General features: G+C 36.2%; 1 protein-coding gene across 5 annotated transcripts in view; it reads right to left on the bottom strand.

Moving 5' to 3' along the window:
- Nucleotides 1-19274, bottom strand: part of SEMA3A (semaphorin 3A) — a 194063-nt gene that overhangs the window by 22348 nt on the left and 152441 nt on the right. For all 5 annotated transcript variants that reach the window (XM_086886607.1, XM_086886609.1, XM_086886610.1 and 2 more), the window contains 6 exons: nucleotides 14629-14771; nucleotides 13363-13477; nucleotides 13202-13271; nucleotides 11971-12115; nucleotides 6609-6828; nucleotides 1482-1573 (listed from right to left, as the gene is read on the bottom strand). In XM_086886607.1, coding sequence (XP_086742733.1) covers nucleotides 1482-1573; nucleotides 6609-6828; nucleotides 11971-12115; nucleotides 13202-13271; nucleotides 13363-13477; nucleotides 14629-14771 — 785 coding nt within the window. The remainder of the gene's footprint in view (nucleotides 1-1481; nucleotides 1574-6608; nucleotides 6829-11970; nucleotides 12116-13201; nucleotides 13272-13362; nucleotides 13478-14628; nucleotides 14772-19274) is intronic.

The raw sequence follows: 19274 nt of genomic DNA, 5'->3' as shown, positions 1-19274 counted from the left end.
ATCAGAACACCAAAATACTTTCATAAAATGAAAAGACACAATGTAAAGTAAAATTCCAAATCTGATTTTGCCATTAACTATTCTACTTTTGTAAAACTTTTCTGAAGTAAAATTAATTACATTTATTTTTCTCCTTTCATTTTTATATTTTTCTTATCTCCTTTAGCTTGACCCTTCTACTTGTTCCAGGGAAGAGGTTCATATATTATCAACTATTTCCAAATTATACTGTGTTCATGTAAGGACTTTTGCATGTATAAAAAAGAAAAAAAAAAAGTTGTTTCATTTCTTCTCATAGTTTCTACTCTACTTTAATGTTAAGAAAGAGAAAAAAGTACCCTAGATTTCTGTCCTCAAAAACCCATGGATTGCAAGAACAGGGATACACATTTTTCAGAGGTATCTTGCACTCAAAACAGAGGTTTCTGAACAAGACTAGTACCAATAATAGCAGGAATGTCCATAAGAAGCTCTGTTAGCTATCTTGTCTCTGCTCAGAAAAAAAGGGTGAAGAGATGGCAACAGAGTTTGATGAGGATGTGGTGGCTGGGCCCCTCTGGCAGGCCAGGGCAGGGTCACTGCCAGCACATCTGGAGTGAAACCACACTACAAGAGGCTCCCTGAGATTGCCAGCAGCATCTTCAGACTGTCACACCAACCTGGTGCTCCCAGCCAGGGATCAACCCCCAAACTGCCTGGAGACGGGGAAAGGGTGCCATAAAACGGCACTGACAGAAAGGATAACGTGGGGAATGTAAAGGATTTGTTGTTGTGTACAAAACATAGGACATCCCTGGGTTCTGTCTGGGAAGTGTTTGAAAGGTTTACTCAGCCTTGCCTTGCAGGGCTGCCTATGGGATGCTGTATTTTTTAGGTGGCTCAAACGGAAAAAATGGAAAAGTTTGATTTCACCAAAAAATACTAGAGTTAGGGGGTGTTTATGGTGCCTTGTGTTGAACCATGAAAATGAGACCCCAAACTGACCTTTGAAAATATAAACACTTTGTTCCTCAAGATTATTAAGCATAAGAAATCTGGGAAGATCACTGTTTTACTTAAAGTATCTTCCTAGTTACAACATGCTGACAGTCTGGATAATTGATAACTGGAAATAACTGGAGAGTTGATGCAATTATAAATTCATATATTGCAAATCTCTGTGGAAGACAACAGACAGGCATTGTTCCCAGACCTGCACAGGCAGACACTTAACTCCAGCATGCAACAGCTCTAAGATTCAGAAATACTAATTTACTTTTTGAAACACCAAACAAGAGTGCAGAATGCCATTTCTTTTATCATTAACCTCCAGCTCACACTGAAAGTTTCAAGGTTTATTTTGACTAGTGTCTGGGTCTCTAAATGACAAGCTAATTAGAGGGCTATGCAAGGCTATTCCTTGGCTAGATTGCAAGAAGTTGAGTTTACAGCTGTCCACAGAGAAATCTACAACCTGACACTTGAAATTTAGCTGCGCTTACCCGAAAGACTGTCATTTCTTCCAGCAAGACTTCCTCTAATTCGTGCCAAGTCTCCTTAGGAATTGAAACCACTTTAAGAACTGTTCCAATATCTTGAAAAGGAAAAAAAAAAAAAAAAAAAGAAAGGGTTTTCAGGTGCTTGAGATGAATACTTCTGCTTTGCAGCAGCCAAAATTTCTTACAGTCTATAATTATTTCACATATAAAGACTATGAAGCTGCATCTCTCAGCACTCATTCAAAAGAATTGCTATTTAAAATAACATCAGAAAACACTGAATTTCAGTAGGACATTTAAGTATTTCAATTATCAAAATTCAACAAAGAAAATACATGCTATTATAGTTATTCAGGAATAGACAGGACTGAAATACAATTTAAGTAACAGTATAAAATGACAGATTCATCACTGGGGAAGGAAATGCTCTAAATTTATCCAGGTGTGTTTTATTGTCCATTTTGAATATGATGTTTGTCTTTCTTAAAATGCATGTGAATATATTGCAATATGGATATAAAACCATCTGGACAAACGTTCTTAGACAGATGAAGCTGTTAGGTCTCTTAAGTACATGTGATCTTCCCTGTGTCAAACAAAGTACCTAAGATGTATAAGCCCCTTAAGGCATCTATATTTCTCTGTGTCTAAGATGCTGGTTCTTCACTGAGGGCTGAAAAGCATACAATTTGTGCCTTTGATTTAGAAATAAGTGTGCACCAGCATTTTAGTACTATGTCAGATTACATTTTTGGAGTTTTGCAACAAGCTTTAAAATAAACTTGAAATTCGAGAGCCACAGCCTTTGGTTTTGTGAACCATGGTTGAGACTAAAGACCATCTCTGTTATTCAGCTTCTGCATCTGTGATTTATTTCTTTGTTTCTATGAACACAATTTCCAGGAAACAACAAAAACACAAAGAACCATTTCTAGACTGGCACATCACTGCAGACTCTCTGAAATGGAAACAATCTGTATGCGACTTTTCTTTTTAACCAGCCAAGTGTAGTGTCATGTAAATGTATCACAGGTAGAATAACTATGTCCCAAAGGACTTTTCATGTTGCACATCCTACAGCTTTAATGGCTTAGGAAAACACAAGGCATTTTAAGTGGATAAAACTCTCAGATTACTAAAAAGGTTGACATTCTTAAAACAAGAATTTAACCATCAATTACACAAAATCAGATATATATACATTTTATAAGTATACATAATTTGTGGGTGTTAGCTGAAATTTCTGAATAAAACTATGACAACTCTCTACTTCTATATCTAAAGTACACATAAAATTGAGACAGAGAGATCACATGCATTAGAAATGTTTTTATAGGGCAACTAGCTTAAAAGCTATTGATTCAATAAGAAAATTCTGGTACTTAACTTCTTTACATGATTTTGTATTTAAATATTCTAGAAAACCTGGAATATCCTGTAGAACTAAGATTTTTCATTTTTTCCATCTGCTTCCCTTTAAACAGATATTGGTTTCTAGATATATATTTTTGGAATTTTAGAAAGAAGCAATTTCTTTGCCCCCAGAATATGTACATTACTGTTTTCTTTCATTAGCCACAAATTCATATATTCTTTTAAAAAACACAAACCAACAGTTATTTCTTAAAGCAACAACAAAGCAAAGCACATTGTTCTTTTTATTTAGGCATCTACATCTACCAATTAAGCTAATAAAAAATACTAGATAAGTGGGTTTGGAGTTTTCATTATGGTCACTTCTACTAATTGACTATACTTAAAAGAAGAAATATTGAGAACAATACAGAACAAATGCAATATAAACTTTAAAATAATAAGGAAAAAATTCCACAGTTCTACAACAGAGTAATTCAGAATAACAGATAATCTAACAGTAGCTATATTTGTAATTTAATTGATGACTTAATTTCCTTAATCTGATAATTATGACGACTGTGGTTTTGAGGAAAACACATTTTACGGGTGAAAAACAGGGAACATAATAAACGTAACAGTGTAGAAAAGTGCCACAACTATTCTGTGTTGGACCAGGACTGTCCTCAGCCACATTCCATTAAATACCATATCCTAGAAATAAAGGGGGATTTTTCATAAAACAGACTGAGTGGGCACTGAGCAGACACAAGTTTCGCGTAATGTTGTTTCAACAAAAGGTCAGACTTTTAAGTGGCTCCTGCAACAATTACAGTTGCCTGATCTCAAGAAAGCCTCTGAGGTCAAAGATACAGTAAGTTAATCACTGTGGAGACTCTGGTCAAGCCACAGGTACCAAAGTGGGGCTTTATCTGAGCTCTACATCAAGTTTTTCAGAGTAGTATTTCAAACAATTTCACACAAATGGAATCAGGCGTTTCCTTTAGGATCAATAGGCTCTGCTTAGTAAGATAAGATTACTGTTATCAATTTGCTTTACTGACAGAGGTACTTTAAGTGTGCCAAAGGATGCCAAACACTAGACAATCAGCATATGCATGAAATCCTGTTATTTTCTGATTACTTTCAAGCATGCCGATAGGATTTTATTTTCATTGTGAAACACACTGGTACAATCACAGTGGGAAAGAAACTGTTCAGCTCAAGATTTCCCCCACAGGAAAGGAAAATGTGACCACACTGGATGGCTATTAATTATGTTGTGTTTAATTATCATCAGTTATTCAATGAAAAGGAAAAAAAAAAGGTATTTCTTCGACATACTGCAGTTCAGCAGCACATGGGAATAATGCAGATTGCTCTAACAGCAATGGGAAAATACAGAGAAATATTATCTAATCTGATGGGACAGACCTGCACAGAAAAACCCAGTCATACCCCAGGGAGCACAACTCTGGCTTTGTCATAGCTTCAGATCACCAAGTGGGAAAATGGACTGTGACTAGAGTTCCTAATCTGCTTCCCAGTTAGTTCTTTGCTTGGGAAGAAGTAATACACGCTGATTGTGTATCTGTTTCTGATTCCTCTGGCTCTGAGCAGCGGGCTCAGTGCAGCTCTCTGGCAGAAGGCAGGCACGGCCTCAGAACTGCCTCTTTACCTTTTCCCCCACATGGAAGACACCTTTTCCTGATTCTGAAAACCACAATAGGGACAGTGAGCTCAGAGGAGCATGAAGCATCTTTTGTGCTCCAGCTCCAGACATGGGTGTTGTAATGCCTGTTCTTGTCCCATGACCTCCTGCTGGAAAAAGAATGGTTTCTATGGACAAAAGTAGTATTTTAAAAAAATAACTTTCTGCACTTAGAAAAATGGGATTTTGGTGCTGAAATATCTTTTGGCAAATGCGGGTAATAATGTTTCAACACTTTTCTTATAGTTTGTGGGCAGGGCTGTCACCAGCATTGGACAGAATCCTGAGCATTTGCCACACATCAGAATATTAATGATTTAGGAAAACTCAAAACTCCTAACTTAGAGGTAAAAATTATCAATTAGGTTCTTTTAGAGAGAGATCTTGCCTGACTGATTTATATAAGAACTGCTAGACATAATATTAACTAAATAACCAGTATATGCAATGGTAGCTAGCTAGAAACTGTAGCTCAGTTTTAAGCAAATCTTCCCACACTGTCTGAAACAGTCAGAACTTCTGTCTTACTTTTGTTTTATTCTAATGGAAGTCTTGAAGAAAGTACAGTGAATCTCAGGAAGAACTTTTTGCTTCCCCTTGCAGAAACCAATGCATCTTTCTTAGCCCACAGGCCAAGTTTTGGAGAGTTAAATGCCACCTCTTTTGCTCAAAAAATATGCTTAAATAAGTTCCTTATGTTTGTTCAGCATCATACCTTGTATGCCACTAATTTGTTTTTTGTGGGCCAAATCAGGTCATGAAGGACTTGTTGAAAGGAACCAAACACTGTGAATTGTGGATGACACTGAAGTTTCTAATGTGTGATGGAAAATGTATATGTTGTGCAAAATCACATGAAAATACTTTTCAATGTTTCATGCAAGAACATACTGTAGCACTGGTATCTAATAACTCAGTTTATAGCTTTGAAGTGCTTTAACCCTTGCTGCAGAGCTGTCTTTTCTGCAGCAAATGTTCTGAATTGCTATCCTTGCACTGCATTTGTTACATAAAGCTTCATCAGCTCTCAGTTTACTCATAATACATTTCAGGCATCAACATGAAAGAGATCTTACATTCACTGCTTCGGAAATCTGACACCAGGTTAAGAGTAACAGAACTGTACTTAAAGCATGTAAAAAGCTGGGCTGTTATAAGACAGACATAGAGGTATTTTTTTGGTCCAACACTGAAAAGAAGCAGTAGGTTTTCAGTTTGATCTGGTTTGGCTTCATGATGCCAATGTCTAATTACTAGTGATTATGTTCAGTAGAGGTTTAAAGTACTTCTATTCAACATAACTGAAACATCATCCAGCTAATATAAACTTTCAGAGATGAAGAAACCCATCCACCAATTGCTACTCAGCACAGTTTTGAAACCACTGAATTTAGGGAAATGAGTATCAGCTAATTTTTGAACACTTTCTCTTTATTACCCTTCCAGAAAAAAAAAGTCTTTTCTGAGTGCATATTAACAATTCTCTAAGATGCCCAAGCTGTATGATTCTGCAAATGCTTTGGAAAGGATATCATCTTTCTATTTGAATACCAGCTCTACTGAAAACACTCCATTCGTGCCAGATATCTTCCTTTAAGAAAAATGATGCACCCTCTTGGCTGAAGAGCTGAGCATCTTAAGGCATCTTGAAATACTTGAAAAGCACAAAAGACTTTTACCATACCTGGATATTTGCCTCATTCACAGTAATACTTTTTATGCTGCACTCCAAAATGGGTACCTCAAACTCCTCATTTTAATACTAAATTATAATTAATAAGGCAAGATGTTTCTAATAAAATAGCAGTAGCTGGAAAGAAGGTGGTTTGATCTTAATCCAATTGGCAAAGCTCCTAAAGAATTAAGCTGTGCAGGCTATGGCCTGACCTGTAACTGAATGTTTGCAACAAAGACCTCCCCACATGCACAACTTTGGGTCCTGCCCCAAATTTTCACAGGTTTACACTGTTCAGTCATTGTTCTGTCTTTCAGAGTATGAATTTTTATCTGCTCTAGGTTTCCATCAGTCCTGGAAGAGCATACTCTGTAGATTCAAGGCCTCTCACCTGTGCCAATGAACATCACATCATACTGGCCATCTTCTGCGTCTACTCGATCTACCACGATCTGTGTGAACTGGTAATCCACGTCTGTTTTAATCATGATTGGACGGTTGTTGATGGGGAATACTGGGTTGTACATGGCAGGATGACTTCTGGCAAATGTGATAACTTCATCAGGAAGGTCCTTGGTGGAATCAAAACCTCCAAATGTTTTACTGGGACACTAGAAATAAAAAAAAGGAAATGTTTTAAATTTTCTTATTTATCATCCTATCTATGGCAGTCTATAAATAAATATGTCAGGGAATCTAAGTGTTTTGTGACAGACAGTGAAAGTTAATTCTGTCACTCACAGTCTCTATTTTTTAATTTATTTTAGATTTAAACCAGTATGATTAAGAGAATGCAAATTATCGTCATCACTTTTCTTATTTCTTTTCAGTGCACAAGGCTTTTAAGTCCAATTGTGATTAGTATTAGTCTTTAATTATCAGAAGAAAGAAATCCCAAGATATCTAAATCATTCAATACAAGGAAATAAATTCAGTACTTGGTTATGTATACAACACAAAATTAATTAATTATGCCATCATCTTTGTTTCAAAGTATTGTCTTCAGAAGTTGACTGTAAGTCCAAATCTCTGTGTGAGGAACCAAATCCTTAAATCCTGGGACAATGCCCTGTTCTACAAGCTTTTCAAACCCCTGCTTGTCTCAACAACTCTGTGTCCTCCATGTAGGCCCGATAATGTGGATCCTGTTACACTAAATCAAATCTAGTGAGTCATGTCTTAAATGTATCTTCTTTTTCTCCCCTCTGATTCTAAAGAAAGCTTTTTGTGAGCATTACTCATCATACTGTCCACATGAACTCTTAGGTGAGACGAGTCCCATCGAGGAACTGCAATAACTCCTCACAGTGACAGAACAGTTGTTGTCCCATTGGGATGAATCTGGTCCCATGACACGAGACAGAAAAGACTCACTTTTCCCCTGTATATGCTCAGAGGCAGGCCAGACAGGTTTGTATCTTATCTGTGAGAACCACAGTGTTCTACTTTTCACATTTAGCTTACATTCTCCCACTGAAAGCAGAAACCAGAAGCTGGAAAGGAAAGCAGAGGTAACACCATGGTGTTGGTAGCCACAAAAGTATTCCTCCACTTTCAGCTATTACACTTCCCCATCAGGAGACTCAAGAACTGTGGCTGATCACCACCATTTGCCCTCATCTCTTCTGTGGAATTGCTAAGTATTATATGAACAGTTAGCTGTGACATTAACATAAGCATTAGTAATATATTAGTATTGTTGAATGGGTGAAGAAAACGAGTCACAATGACACTTGTCAGAAGATCTTGGTGATCCCAACTGCAGATCTGTTCAGATAACTCTTGAAGACATATAAAACACGGAATCCCAGCTGAAAATATTTTTTTTGCAGTATTTGAACTTCAAATATAAACCATTTGTGTCAAAATGCTCAAGATAATTTGCCCTTTATATCCAGGTATAAAATACCTTCCAATTAAACTAAAAACCTAGTGGACAAGATCTTATTAAGCAAGAATTCAGACCTTGCAGAATGCTCAACAGAAGAAATCAATTGTCTTTGCTATCACCTTGATCCAAATTATTAATAATTCAACAGAAATTAAATTTAAAAATCAATGTTGTCAAAAAGAGTAGTTGCTATACTCAGCAAAGGGATGCTTCCAGCATGGACATATAGAGTGTAAATTGTCCCTTGCTGGCATATTTGTTGGTAAGCAAATTCCTGCATTCTGTTTGTATGGAAAGGCAAAATAGAGGGAAGAAGAATATTTGATTAAGTCATGTGGAGCAGAAAAAGCAGAAAGAAAATCTTGCTATCTAATTTATTTTTTCTAGATTTTTTAACCTTCTTCTTATTATTCTACGTTCTTTCTCTTTTGTACAAAAATATTGCAAAGACAAAATCAGATGGGCTTTCCATAATTATTGAGCAAACCACTGTCTGTCTCAAAAGTAGTGTTTCAAATGCTACACTTAAATTTTAAGTTTGCTTTACATCTCAATTAATATTCTAACTACAGTTCAATGGTTTTTGCTTGGCTTAGTTAGATAACAATTAATTAGATAATAGCTGTGAAGTACTCTATGTATAAAATTCACTACACAAGAACTAAGTATTGTTAATTGCAGCTGAGCAAACACTGAAAAAAATACAAAATGAACATTGATTTCAATTTTAGACAAATGAATTTCAGCTGTGTTTCAACTGCTTGAATATTTACTTTTTGGCTCATTTTCTAACAAAGGCTTTTACTTGCAGCAATATGAAACAAGCTCCCCAGGGAAATGCTCACAGCACCAAGAGTGCCAGAGCTCAGGAAGCACTTGGACAATGCTCTCAGGCACATGGTGTCATTCTTGGGGCTCTTCTGTTCAGAGCCAGGAGTTGGATTCATTGACCCTCGTGGTTCCCTTCCAGTTCTCTATCATTCTATGGACCAAGATATACTTTGCACAGAAAATTCATAAAACTAGAATTAGAGTCATAATTCTGTGTGTTTGAATAAGATTCTCAATTCTGAGACCCCTATTACTCCTTGGATCCCCTGCTTTTCTGAGGATAAAAAAATTACTGTAGCCCTGTGTCTTTACATGTGAAGTTTAAAGTCCATTTCCTGGACTAGGCCCAGTAAGAAATCCAACAGAAAAAAACTATATCTACATTTTGGCAGGAAGAAAAAGCTCTTTGGTCATGACTCTTGCTGCCATGAAGGAGAGAAAACCTGAGCTCTATAGCTGAATTCAGAGAAAGTCAGATAGGAATTCAGGATGAGGTACCTGAGTTAAAAAGATGTATACACAAAAGTCCTCCCTCCTCTCTCAGATATTTTTAAAAAGTTAAAAAACAAAAACAAAAACAAAAACAAATAACCAAAACCAAACCAAGTCTATAGATCTTAGAGGAAAAATTCTGGCAAGTTCTTTGTTACATGCGAAGCTGATGTAGAATTGTTTACAAAGCTTTCAGGTTTTTCAAAAACCATTTACTTTCCTTTCCTTTTACTCATACTGGGCAAATCACCAGATGCTCAAGAACTTTACTGGCACCTCACCTATTAAATTCCTGAGATAATTCAGCATTGTTTAACTGCAGTGCAATCTGGAAACAAATTACTGTAAGATCAGGTATTTTTCTCCCATCTCTTTCTGCATTCCTTGGAAAAGGAGTCCAAAGGTCTGACATCTAAAGAACTTCAAAAAATATTTTTCTTCTTTATTCTTAACAGATCTTCAAATCATTGAAAATACACACAACTTTATCAATTTATAAACAAAAAGCTTATTTCCAGCCAGAAATGCACCTCATTTTAATATTCAGTTTTATCCTTTTAATATGACAGAGTGATTTTAGCAACTGTGAAGACACTCCTCTTATTTCAAAGTGGCAGAACCCAGGATTAGAGTCACTGGCATTGGGCTAGGACAAACTGCTGGCCTCTCTAACAACATTTACAGTGGCACAGCCTCCTGCACCAGCAGGGCTAAGCAGACCTGTAAAATTTGGGAACACATTTGCCTTTAGGTAAGAAATCAGCTTACAGTGGAAGCTGAACATCCTTGCAGTTTGTGAATCTTAATAAAAGCATTTTATAATGAAATCATAAAGGTAAATTCCATTCATTCTGATAGGCTAGCCAGAAATTAAAGTATCTGTAAGCTAACTGCATTTCCTTACTTTGACAAAGGCTTCTGTGTCTTAGTTCACTTCACCACTTAAAGGCTGAGTTCTGGTCTTTCTTTTTCTCCTTATTCTGGGGAAGTTGATCTAGTTATTCTTTCCTCACATGCAACACAGACCAAGACTCTCAGAGAAGTCTTGGAGTAATCCCCAGGCAGAACTGAGGCCTGAACTGTGTTTCAGGACACACAACTACCAGTCTCAAGAGCAAATACTTGAGCTGTGCACTTGAAACCTCAACAGAGCTGCATCTGATCTCTGCAGAGGAACAAATGCAACAGAGCCTGTGTGCAGTAGTCAGCTCTTTATCTCAGTCTATTTTTGTAACAGAAACATGCAACATTCTTCATTGTCCATAGTTCTACATAATATCTACTACCTGGTTTTGCTCAGAAAGGTTAATTGATACTGGAATCAAAGAGGGATATAAAGAAACAGAATAATGAACACTAAATCTGTTAAACGGAAAAGGTGAGGATACCTGTACAAGAAATACCAAAAATACATACTCATTCACATTTTCTACAGAACTGTAAAACAATAGAACTTTGTAGCAATTGGAAAAAAATCATCATCAAAAAAACCATCAGATGAGAAATGAAACCTCTTTTATACTGCAGAGCTTGTATTTTAACTCTGTAAAAAACCAGAAACTCTTTCAGATGCAGCAAAGGAGTGAGGAGTGCTGAGGAATCCAGCTGTCAGGGAGCCACTGTTTTCTTTTACTTAGGGAGTAATCTTCATTAGCTAAGCATATATATCAGTTGAAAGATCAGATTTGAAAGGATGATTTCAAACATACCAGAGAAAAGTTGAAAATATGATGAACGAAAGAAGCAAAGCAATTCTTGCTTTCATGTTGTGCCTTATATTTAAGAAGACTTTTAAAAGAATGTTGCAGATATATGTATTATTTACATATATACCTTTATATGTATACATGTGTACATAAGTATTTAACCTTTTGCAATGACAGTTCTCAACATAAATGGGACAAACTGACTTATACAAGCTAAGGAGTGACCCCAATGTGTGCAATCAACGCTTGTTTCATAAATGTCCCATCTTCATAGACTACTGGACTACTTTAGTCATTTATAAACTAGAAACAGAGAATCATGTAAAAGCAGACATTTTAAAAAAATCCCAGTGGAAGTTAGAAACTACTGTAGTCATTCTATCATCTATTTCAGAAATATGTTTCGCTGTCCTAGATTTAATATTGACTGAAAGTTCCTAACAGTCAGGAAAATCTTGTTTTCCATTCATTCTCACTAAGAATGGCTCAGCCAATATTTGGGAAAAAAACCCAAATTCCATGGAAAGGATAATGCAATACAACTTAAGAAACACTTGACTTTCAGTAAAATTCTCCAGACGTTACCAACACTTCTTTTGAAGTTGTTAATATGAATGCCAAAATTAAAATCCAAGTGAAGATGTTACTGCAGTTTCATGTTACAAGAAAACCAGTACATTCTGCACCTGGAGAAACTGTTAGTTTTCCTTTCTGCCACTCTATCCATTTCATTATCTGTGTCAGTTTCTTTCCTGGATACCAGCTCAAGGGCTATGTAAAGTGTGAAATTTTCTTCCATGGTTTGCCCAGTTCAGATTTCTTGGGGTACTTACAGTTCCTGGCCGTGGGTATGGCACTCGCCCTTGGTAGGGAACCCACTGGTAGTTGGGGCCGTCTCGGTGGGCGTAGGGACCAAGAAATACCCTCCTCACATCAGTCATGCTGTACATACACACTGCTGATCCCTTGAAGATATTGCTGAAAATGAGAGGAGAAGAAATCAAATCAGTTTCTTTAAATTATCAGTCGATTTAATCAAGTGCTAGAGCTGTGGGAATAGCAGCTTGATGCTTTCTAATTTATTGCATGTGCTGATTATCAAACCTCTGACATGCTCCCAGAGCAATCCTCACTCACCTCCTGTGAAAGTTCAGCAGAACTGATACGATCTCCCAGACATTTTCCTAAGCAGATGGCTGCTATTTCACTATTTAAAACATCTTGTCCCCAGAAGGCCAAAGCCCAAATTTGAGTAAATTTCAGTAAGGCTTTCCCTAGAGAACTATTCAATTCTTTCCTACACTCCATATTTTTCTACTTTTTTTATTTTTTTTTTTAGCAGTCTCTTCCATCACTTGGGCAGCACAAATGTAAACTTCAGTGTTGTTTCTTACCCTGACATTTTTTACAGAAGACAGTGAGGACTTGTAAATCTTCCTCTTCTATGCCTGGTATCACTAAAAACATTCTTTCTGTTTAGAAACTAAAACTTGTTTCCTTCACAGATAAATGTGGCAATACAACCAGCACTGCAAACCTTTCCCCAGGCCAAAGCTACAAGTATCTTTTGTTCTTTGTGAAAGCACAGTGTAACAAAAAAAACATTCAAGTCACAGTTATATGTGATTCAATAAGAGAACTTTAGAAAAATCATAAGACTTTCCAGATTTCAGCAATATTTTTACTAATATCTCTTTGACTAGCCAATTTCTCACTCCACAGATTTTCTATTTAACACTGCCCCTAAACAAGTTTATTTATGTTTGTGTTTTTTTCCAAATCTGTGTGGAAAGGGCTACAAATGCTGATCCCTGCTATAAAAAGCCAATTCAATGGCAAGAACAGCCTGAGAAACTGACAGTCTTTTGTTTGCTGCCTTCAGAGTGATGATGTGCATTGCTCATAAGAAAGAAACCTAATTCATTACTTCTTACTGCCACTGACTTCTTAGTTCAAAGGTTAAGAAAATTTTGTGTTTTTTTAAAAAGCACTTTCAACAAAGATACCTCTTTAAAACAAGCAGCCACCCAAGTTTCCATGCAAGTAAAATGATATGCTCTGTACCTGGATGTTGTAAACACTCCATAGACTATTGGATTTTTAGGGTCTTTTGAGTTCATTAGGAACACATCCTCTGTAGCAATGACAAGAAAAGAAAATTAGGTTAAATTGATACAGATAATACCTGAAGACATTTCCATATTCCAGCCATTTCTGCCACTTACGTAGTTCATCGAAATGTGTGTCAATGCCATTGGGTCCTGGTACAGAACAAATCAGACGGGCTTTGAGGAAAGTTGTCCATTTGTTAACAAGGCTCCTGTGTCCACCAAAGTCATTCTAGTAACAAAAGTATTTTACATTAATATTTAGCAACAGTCTTTGTTTAAAGTATAAGCAGAGTACAGAGAAAATACAATAAATAAATAAGATGACATTTAGAGAAAACATGAGAGAAAAAATGTACATACAAAAGCAATGTTATGTTGCAAAGACAGAATCTGAATTATTTTTATTTTACATTGTGTTGTGTCATATTTTTTCTAGTCTATAATTTAAAAATCAGAATCCTCAAATCTCTTTATATACCCTTATACATACATAATATTGGGAAAAAAGAAATGGGCAGAATATTTTGCTCCAAAGCTCCCAGTCTGCCATGTCCTGGAAAAGCTGAGGGTGTTTATTATGCTCAACTGGGTAGCAACGAAGTAGAAATGAAACTTGGAATGGAACAAAGTAAACAAAAATGCCAGAACAGTGGGATCACTTGTACAGCTGCAAAATGTAGAAACAAAAGGTCCCAAGGACCTCATACTTGTGGGGTAATTGGTTTTAAAGTAGGAACCTCTGAATTCAAGGAGGTAAATTGAAGTTGTGCTTATGGATTAACAGAAAGTTTTACTGCAAACACCACAGTTTCCAAAGCTACAACATTTTTAAATATAATTTCATTAGCGGAAATGTTTTTGAAAGTCTGTCAGAAAACCATCTGGACATTTATCTGTGTGGACAAATGATTCATCATGCAGTCAAGATGAGTCTCTGGAATGGCTGCCCATTTCTACAGCTAGCTTTAAACAATTATTATGTGGTATCTTCCTTTGCCTCTGTTTTAAAGGTTTTCACCAATGTGGGAATAGAAATGTATTAACATTTAATAAGCAACTTCTTCAAATGTTTTTGGCCTACCTGGAAGTATTGCATTCCTGTAAAAGAATATTTTGCAGACACTTTCTAAGCCTCAGAAGAGACCTATGACTTTTTAAACCAAGTATCATAGTTTGTGAAGTTTCCCACCCAAAAAATAATGGAATAGTATTCATTTCTGTATGTCATTCCCACATTATTTTTCTCTTGGGATGACCCCTGTTTTAGTACAATGCCCATGTTAATACTGAGTAGTTCACAGGTGAGAAAATGCAGTTTCTAAAATTGCTTGCAAGTGCATTCAGAATCACACACAGAGGTAAGAGGAGTCATCCTCTTACCTTGCAGATCTGCCCTATCCTGGCATGAGTGGCTTTTCCAGTGTGCTCTCCATCAATTGCATTTTCACGGAAGAAGAAGTAGATTTTGTCATCCTCTGGATTGTCGCTCTCTGGTATCAGGTGAGCACTGACAAATCTGGGATCTGAGAAGACAATGCCATTGTGCACGTTACTAAAACACAAACTGGAATGAACTGTCATTTTTCTTCCCAAGACCCAATCGTTCCATCCCATGGTAAATATTTCTATATTAGGCACATCATCACCTGTTAATATGTGACAGGTATTTACATTCCTCTTATCTTTAACGCAGAGAGGTGTTTGCTACAGGTTTTTAATGAAAAAATCTCAACTTTATTATTGGAGAAATTAACTTTTTATGAAATCTCTTTACAAATGTTTGTAGAACATTACAGCATGGTTTCATAATTCCATGTATTTATTACTGACATTTTTCCTGTTCTTTGGATGTCTGGACTTTGGTTAATCTTTCTGTATAAGTCACAATTAAAATGAAAGAATTATGGAGACAAATGTAGTTATTTTGTCAATTAAAAAAATATTTTACACCTAGAGAATTGTTAGTGCATTACTGTTAAAAAAGTTAAGTTGATAAACACATTTTGATTGATACTACTTCCACATGATACCCCAAATTCCCAAATTTTTTTTATCTTTTAAGAAGAGAAATATATTTTAGAATTTCTATTCAAGGTGTCGAAATACTTTGTCTTGCCATTTTTGCAAAGTTTTATTTTTATATACATAAACTTTATTTCTTAATGATTAGAGTGACAACTTTATTTGGTGGTAAAAAAGATACATCAACAAATGAAAATACATAAATGTGGACATGCCAGTAGGTTACATAAAAAATACCATAAAGAAGTTTAAGGAGAGAGAATTTTATAGAATTCACATCAATAAATTCATACCAGTGGTGCATCTGGCTCATTGCTGCATTTTACAGAGATACTTCAGCTGGTATCTTTCACTATATTTGGAAAAAGAAGGCATATCCAACAGATTTACCAATCTGTTTTATAACCATTCTACATCCTGCTGGGATAATTAACTGTGAACTATATTTAACTACTCAGAGTCCTGCTCCTATGTGAAACTGCAAGCTATTTTAGTGTCTGCATTAACATCCTTTCAGTGTATGTTTATTGCTATATAGTCATGGAAATAATGAACTTTGCTATGTTTTGCCAGTTTGCTCCAGCTGACCTGTGCAGCCCAATGCCTTATTGAGGATGGCAGTGTTTTTAAGCAACATACTTTGATAGGTTATGCACATAGAATTTTAGATATTTCTATTATATGAGTACATACAGCATAATTTTTTGTGCATATGTGTGCATTATCATGTACTCTATGTGTATATATATATGTATATATTCTCATGTATTTGTGCATGTAGGAGTTTATATATAAATACTGAAGGATGACCCTACCAGCTTAGATCAGGACTCAGATCAATACACACCCTCCAAGATTGTCCAGAAGTTTAAGACAAGAAAGAATATGGTGATTACAAATAATGCTCTCCAAGAATAGTCCCTTCCTTCAATTGTTTTCAATGAGGTTGATTCCCTGAGCTTTGTTGCTTTCTGTGTCATTAGCTCAATAGACTTCTCATCCAGTTATCTGTCTAGTTTCTTCTTGAACCCATGCAAATTCCCAGAATTCAGAATATCCTTTTGGAATTTGTTCCTCACTTAAACAATATAATGAACTAAAATTTACTTTGATTTTGTGTTTTGAACTTTGATCTTAATAACTTCATTTGGTTCTTCTCAATCCCTATACTGGAAAAATGCTCAGTGATCAAGACGTGGATGAACTATGCTCTTTAACAAGGGCTGTAAAAATTCTCTTTCTTGAATTCTCTGATGTTGTGGTTTTTTATTTTTTCCCCCTTACTAATTCTTAACAGTTAATATGGATTTTACAGCTCCTAAACAGTAATCTGAAGTTGCCATGGAATTTACGTGTCGTAACCCCAGACCCTAACTCTTCATTGGTGGTGCTCTGTCCATAGCCATTCTTTTATATGTGTAGATAGGCATGTTTTCCTCATGTTGTTCCCCATGGTTTATCACTCCATCATTCATCAAGAATAATTTAATTTTAATTTGATTGCTTAGCTACCCAGTTGCATAAGATCCTTTTGTGCTCATTCACAGTCTTCCTTTGTCTCACTATGCTGAATAACTTAGGTTCATGTGAAAAAAAACCAACCTCTCATCCAACTTCTTTTTCAGGTTATTTATGAATGTGTTGAACAACATAGGCCACACAACAGATCTCTGTGAAATTGTGTCTACCACCTATTGTCTGTTAAAATAAGCATTTTTAGACATCTGAGAACATGAAAAATCTGAGATCTTAAGCTCTCCACCCCAATCTCCAGTAATGTAAGCTATTAAATGTCCTTCCTTTCTTTCTAGCATGCATTTAATAGTCTTCAAGTTACACTGACATCAGATCCAAGATAAATAATATCTTGACTATTTTTTATATGATATACTAGGACATTGCATGCAACTTGAATCTCAAGAAACAAGGGTTATAGCTTGAAAATTTCTACACTGCAATCTGGGGAAGGATCCATAAGAGGAAGAGGATACTACCAGTTAGAAGACACTGTTCTTGGCTACTGGATCTGGATAACCTCTTTTCTGAGTATGTTGTTTTTACCTCCTTAAGGTCTTAATGAAAAAGGGTAAAAAATAATATTCATCCAAAACCTAAACACATTCCCAAATGGTGGAATGATTTGTTTCTAGCGCAATGGGCTTTGTAAATCACAAGATATCAAGTTCTAAAATAAACCACTATATTATCAGGCATCAAAAATCTAACTTTACATTGGCCTATGAAGATACTGTGGGGAGTCCCATTTGAGTCAAAAATATTGCTGGTATAGCACTGGTTATATAAACTTGACCTCGGTTAGCATATTATTATTCTTTTCTTTCCCTCTCATAATTTTGCAAGTGTACCACAGATAGTGACAGTTCAGTATTAAAGCAGGACTGACACAACAATGATAGAAAAATAGTTGAATAAATTGAAAATATGTATTTCAAATGATTCTGTCAGAGTGATAGCAGAGAAGAGGGTTGTGAGGCAGGCAGAAAAAATTAATGTTGCTGCTATAGCATGTGTGAGTATGATTCCCATACACTTCTTACTGGTGCTCATCTGAGATGGATTCAGATTTTCAATGAGTGATAAATAATCCTAACTAACTACATCCCCACAAATTAAGTAGCCACACAACCCCATATCAGAAACATGTCCATTGTACATCATGGACCAGCTTTTCTTGGACAACACTGATGTTTCTTACTGAGCACACCTCGGATTGTTTTTCCAACTAGTTTAATCGATATGTTTTAGTCAATAAGAGTGGTTCTTCATGTTATAGGGCCCTTGCTCTTGTTACATGGTGGTGCTTGGTTTATTCCCCTCTTCCACTTAACAGATCTATGTCTATGCAGTGAACCAAATAAACGAAGAGCAGGCTACATGTGTTCTGTTGCATATAGAAATAGATTAATTTCTGTTCAGAATGAATGTAATGGTTACAGAAAAAAACATCACGATACCATTGTGTGGGAAGAGGGAGAGAAAAGTGGTTGGTAATTTCATGGGTTATAAAGCTAAGAACCAGTGATCTATAGTGTGTTCTTTATTGTTTCACAAGCACAGGGGATGTTTGACTTGCCTGAGGCTTGATGCACACTTGCATTCAACCCCAGGGCTTCAGACCATGCTCACTACTGGCTGCTGAGGGTCCTGATGAATCAATCAGCCAGATGGCCAGCAGTCACGCAACACAGCCCTCTCCACGGACTGCACAGCACTTATTTATTGCTCTTCTTTGAGGATTGGAAGGGAGATATCCACAGATGAGGGAATTAGGGACTTCTCCTTGACTCCCCTAATTGCTCACCCATGCAGCAGAAGAGAGAATGTCATCCATGAATGTGTATGCTCAAGTATTGAAACTGCCCTGCCTTGCCCTGCAAAATTAAACAGGTTTGGTATCAAGGGGTCCCCATGGGAAGTTTAAAATAATTCAGTCAGGGTTGACCTATTTCATACATTCAACACAGTCACAAAAGAAATGCTGGAATGAACTTCAAGCAAGTTTTACTGAATGGGAAGTAGGATTTTGATCCAAACCCACCAGTAGCAATTGTAAAAGTCAGTGCACTGCAGCTATTGGGGGTAGATGGAGTTATTTCAAATTTCTGAATATGAATTATGGAATATTCTGCTACCCAAAAACTGGCTCCAATCCATGTAGCCCTCAGAAATGCTGTTACAACAGTTCAACACTTTGTTGTTTGAAAGCAGTCTCCCATTGGCTAAAAGTCCAGAAAGCTTGTTTTGGGAAAATGGATTCAAGAAATAATTTGACAGCAAATATTTTGCAATGATTCATTGCTTTTAAAAAACACAGGCAGACAATGTGGAAGACTGCTTTAAGAAACAGCATACATCAAACAAACATTTCTGAAACGTGTTTAAGCATGATCAAAAGAGAAACAAAGCCACAGCATAAACATGATCAAAATAAAATTACAGCTAAAAACACTTCTCTGATCTTGCAGCCAAAGTGAACAAGCTAA

Source organism: Cyanistes caeruleus, chromosome 4 (assembly GCF_971803275.1).
Source record: "Cyanistes caeruleus chromosome 4, bCyaCae1.hap1.1, whole genome shotgun sequence".
Taxonomy (NCBI): domain Eukaryota; kingdom Metazoa; phylum Chordata; class Aves; order Passeriformes; family Paridae; genus Cyanistes; species Cyanistes caeruleus.
This window is presented reverse-complemented; position numbering and strand designations above follow the sequence as displayed.